Source organism: Formica exsecta, unplaced genomic scaffold, assembly GCF_003651465.1.
Source record: "Formica exsecta isolate Colony F162 unplaced genomic scaffold, ASM365146v1 scaffold174, whole genome shotgun sequence".
NCBI lineage: Eukaryota > Metazoa > Arthropoda > Insecta > Hymenoptera > Formicidae > Formica > Formica exsecta.
Genome location: NW_021849056.1, coordinates 641,723 through 646,660, shown reverse-complemented (window position 1 = coordinate 646,660; position 4,938 = coordinate 641,723). Strand labels below are relative to the sequence as shown.

The 4,938-nt window shown below is 51.1% G+C and overlaps 1 protein-coding gene across 4 annotated transcripts in view; it reads left to right on the top strand.

Annotated features, from left to right (window-relative positions):
• The window catches only part of LOC115233388, a 34,965-nt gene extending 30,027 nt beyond the window's left edge, over positions 1-4,938 (top strand). For 2 of the 4 annotated variants that reach the window (XM_029803775.1, XM_029803774.1), the window contains exons 2-4: positions 1,151-1,435; positions 2,326-3,204; positions 4,067-4,938. In XM_029803775.1, the coding sequence (XP_029659635.1) occupies positions 2,439-3,204; positions 4,067-4,872 (1,572 nt within the window). In that variant the 5' untranslated portion in view covers positions 1,151-1,435; positions 2,326-2,438 and the 3' untranslated portion in view covers positions 4,873-4,938. Of the gene's footprint in view, positions 1-1,086; positions 1,436-2,213; positions 3,205-4,066 lie in introns of those variants that run through there. The other 2 variants (XM_029803772.1, XM_029803773.1) reach the window with 2 other exon arrangements.

Below are 4,938 nucleotides of genomic sequence, written 5' to 3'. Positions count from 1 at the left end.
TTAATTGAAATATTTAAGTACTTAAGTCAAATACGTCATGTTAGATTTAATATGTCGTATTTAATTTAAATACTTAAATATTTCAATTAAAGAAATAATAATTAGTTGAACGCATTTAGTCAAGTTAACAACTTTTTTTTCTCAGTGTACGATAGAGAGTTTTGATTGAATTTGGCATTGCGATCATTAATTTTACAAGGATTGTTGAATTAGCAGCATCCATTATTGATACAAAATTATAAGTTTTAACATTTGACAGTTATGTTTTTCAAATGATGAATCTCTCTTTTCGCAATGAGATTTAAAATTTTTGTATCTTTAAGATTTCGAAACTCTTATTAAATTGAGGAAAATACATAATTTAAACGACTAATTTTCGATTGTCGAGATATAACAATTATTCACATATGCTCTCTCTCTCTCTCTCTCTCTCTCTCTCAATTTTAAGTGTCAAAGTTTCGTAATAGTAACAATCTTAAGCAAAGATGTGTAACTTTGTCTCGAAATCATGCTGGTGCACAGTCTGGCTCAGCTGTTGAGCTCACATCCAGCGGTATTATTAATCCGAAATCTTCCGCGGAGACAAGGGCAGATGTAACTAGCGGGGATTTTCCCTTTTCCTTCGGTCTCTTTGTATTTGCCGACTAGGCAGAAACTGATATGAGACACACCGACAGATTACTTCAAGTTGGGCGCTGATTAGTACGTGGCGCGACGATGAATTGTATATATGGAGAAATGCGGGAAATGCGACATAACGGAGATAAAGCTCAGGCGAGAAATCGCGAGATTATACGGCGAAGATAGCGCGCAGTCAAATTGTGCACGAAGGACACGTTTTATGAAAACGTTGATGCCGCGAAAGAGAGAGAGATGTCGAATTGACATAACGGAGATAAAGCTCAGGCGAGAAATCGCGAGATTATACGGCGAAGATAGCGCGCAGTCAAATTGTGCACGAAGGACACGTTTTATGAAAACGCTGATGCCGCGAAAGAGAGAGAGAGATGTCGCATTCAATCATTAAAATTATATATAAAATTACTTATACTCCGATCTTAGTTCTAAATTCTTCAAGGGTAACATTTTTTATTGAGTTTTTATTGGCATCGGGACATTTTCTCATCGATCATTTTCTGTTTGCTTTCAGAGCTAAGAAATCACGGCCACGAGACTCCAACCGCCGAATTGCAGATTGGATGCTGGACATTATGCGGATCGCCACGGCCCATGCCGAGGTCGGCCGAAACGAGCCGAGCCAGGTCGAGTGAAGTCACGCTAACGAGCGGACGACGAGCGTGTTTGTCTGGATGCTGCGCGACGCGGAGTCGAGATAAAGCCCCGAGCTGAGCGGATGCGCCTTTTCGGAGCAGCGGGTGACGATGCGACTGCAGCCGAACGCCCATTCAGTAGCGGACGCGGGTTAAACGCCAAGGTGCATTCAGCGAAATAAGCCTTGTTTGTATGAGATGTCCAAAGCGGATAATTTCTCCGGCAGATTTAATTTGCGAAGAGAAAGCGTTGAATTGAAATACTCTCTATAAAGACTCTCTATCAGCTGATAATAGCAATGGAGACTGATGTTCAAACTAATGAAGGTCGAGAATATATTCCAAAGAAAGTTATAATATTATTTTGCCTAATTAGTTTAAATTTTGCAAGCATGATATCTGAGAAAGTTAGTCGGGGAATATTCGTGTCAAGGAATATTCTCTCTCAATGGAATAATCCGTTTCCCTAAAGTTTCCGGAAGTTGGAAAACAGAGAAAATAACTTCGCTGTTAGGGGTTGATTAGCAATGTTCACGAATATAATTTCGGCCACTTTGCTGATCAAATTACGTTTGATGCTATCAGTTTCAGAGAAGCTTTATTAGAGTATTTCAATATCGCGGCTGGCGATCTGTTTGTCATTCGCTTCGGAATGTCTCGCACGCCCCTGCGCGCTTAGCGAGCCGGTGGTAGTTTACTCGCTCGCGGCGTCATCCCGCTCCTCTCCACCTGGCCCCGATCATGCTCTTTCCTTCTCTCGCGCGGGCGATCAGCAGCGCGTTATCCGCGCCGCGCAAAAGTCGCGCGGAGACGCGCTGAATCGAGCCGAAGCGGGTCGAGCGGCGCCGAGCGGGGCCGAGCGGTGCCGAGCACCGGGGTCGAGCGGAGCCGAAGGCCTCGCGGTGGCCGCGACGCGCGCGAGTAGCACTACATCGCCGGAGCGTGTGTGTGCGTCCGCGCGCTCGTACTCGCTCCGCTTTCCTCTTCGCGTCTTGTACTCGCGCCTCTCCTCGCCGAGGACGAGAGCCCGACATTAATCCATCTTTGTTGTCAGCGTCTCCAGCGTCAAGCGTCGACAGGATCAGGATCGGTCAGCGTCGTCGCCAACCGCCTCGTTTCCTCGCGCGTGTGTGCGCCGCGTCCTTCCCGGCTGGCCCGCGCGCGTGCATGGACGACACGCGCGCACGAGCCGACGAGGATATAGCCCTGGATTCGTGCCGCTTACGCTCGTCCGCTCGGCTCGGCATCGCCGCGAGCACCGCCGCTGCAGCCGTTGCTGCCACTGCTGTCGCAGCGAGCACCACCACCTCCACCACTTCCTCGACCGTCGCAGCCACCTGCCGTGTCGCGAGACGCAAGAGGAAGAAGAGGAGGCGTCAACGGCTCCCTACAAGCAACGACGACGCGACCGGCGTCGCCGTCGCCACCCGCAGCAGCGTTATCAATACACCGAGCGGTAACGCTGCCGTAACCGTGAAGACCGCGGCCGACGCCGACGCCGACGCCGACGCCGTCGTCGTCCTCGAGCCCGACGCTGACGCTGCCAACGCAGCTACCGCGGGGCTGTCAGACTCGGTGGCGGCGCGGGTCGATAAACCGAGAAGCCGCCACCTCGCCTCGGAGCAGCACACGGCCGCGGCCACCGGGTCAGAAGTCCAGCTACGCGTCGGAGGAAGCGGCACGCGTGCGGCGGCCGCCTCCTCCGTCGGCACCGCCGGCGTCACGCTTCTCAATCGACGGGCCGGCAAACGCTCGCCACGGCGATGCAACGCCGCCGGCGGCCGTAGGAGCGCGATGACGATGGACCTCCAGCGGCTCATCAGCGAGGTGCACGCGAGACCAGCTATCTGGGACCAGAAGAATGTCAACTATCACAATCGCGACGTCATATTAAAGATGTGGCGGGAGATCGCGAGGGCCTGCGAGGTGTCGAGTGAGTATAGCCGGTCCGCGTTCGATGAATGATGATGCGACTCCTTTTTCCCCCTCTTTCTCTCTCTTTCCATCCACGTATTCGTCCTTGTAAATACGTTTGTGTACATGTACTATGTGCGCACGTGTGGATGGTTACTCGCGAGATTGGTTGGCCGCTCGATGGGTGGGTGGGATACGTTGGGTTGGGTACGAGTCGATTGGTCGTCAGATTCGTACATTGTACTCGCGAGTACCCCGAAGATGTTCGAACTATCTCATTACGCGATATAGTATATAGTGCAAGTCCCAGACAAGAGCCGGCGAAGCCGATAGAGAGGACGGGAGGAAAACGTCGGTAAAGACGACGAGAAATCGAAGGGATCTGGTGACCTCCGGCCGGGGCGACCGGACTGTTGGTTCGCTGGAACAGGTCGATAGCTCCGCGCTTCGCGAGAGGAGAACCCGACCGGAGAGAGATAGGCTGCTAGTTCGCGCGAATCGCCGCCAGGTCGCACGCTGATGCCACCGTGTATACACGATGGGCCGATGAGGATTTCTTTTTTTTTTTTTCCGCGAGCGTATGCGTCATTTACTCGCGGTTTACACGCAGCACGTGCGCGCGGAACGCTATTATGACAAACAAACACTGATTTAAATATCGATCGTGAGATAATACTCACTGATTGAGGACGGCATTTATATGTATCTTGATATCTTGTATGTTAACATACAGTTAATCGATGTTGGTCCATCTCCTTCGATATTTTTTTTTTATTTATAAAAAAAATGTTAAAGAGATGAAAGTTCTTCCTTTACATACAAATCGAATTGATTGATCATCAATGAATAAACATTAATCATTCTCCGCCACTTTGTTCCAGCTGACGTCGCCAAGTCTAAATGGAAGCACCTGCGTGACAACTTTAGGAACGAGTTGAAAAAGACCTATCGGGGTAAATGCGATGGTGGCGGCGGCACCGAGCACGACTCCAAGTGGGTCTGGTTCAAGAGTCTGTTCTTCCTTCGGGACCAAATGAATTCCAGAGTGATTGGCTGCGCCTTGTCGCAGAACTGCGTCGGGACGATCGGTATGCGCTCCTCGCCGGATGGCACACAGATCGAGCCGCAGATCGACATCCTCGAGGGCCACGAGGAGACGCAGTTCGACGATCTGGATGGCGATTCCTGCCAGTCGTTGCTGTCCAATGACGATGGGCTGCATCAGGTGATGCCGCCGCCGAAGATGAGCAAGGTAATCGGCCGGAAGCGGACGCTCATGGACGCGATCGACAATGATTACGGCGTGGAGGTGGATCGAAAGCGATACGAGTCGTTGCAGAAGAGGCTGGCGATCGGGTCCGAGGACGAGGACGATACCTATCACTTCCTTATGAGCGTTCGGAATCCCTTGAGAAGTCTGCCGCTCGACAGGCAGATGTTTGTTCGGCTCAAGATCCAGGAACTGGTCTACAACGAGATCAATTCGCAGAATCAGCAGCAGCAGACGACGAGCCGCGGCGTTTACGATACGTCATCCTCGCAGGGCCAGGATGTGAAGCCGCCGCGAACCGGCAACGGCGGCAACGGCGTTGTCGGCGGCGACGTCATCAACGACATGTCGAATACGACGCCGTTGCTGCAGAATTGCACGCCCGAGGGCTCCAGCGACGACGCATTCTTCGGCTGACAAGAACTCGTCGCGATTTAATTCGCTTATAGAGACGTAAGGATTATAATTTTATTGATAAAGAAT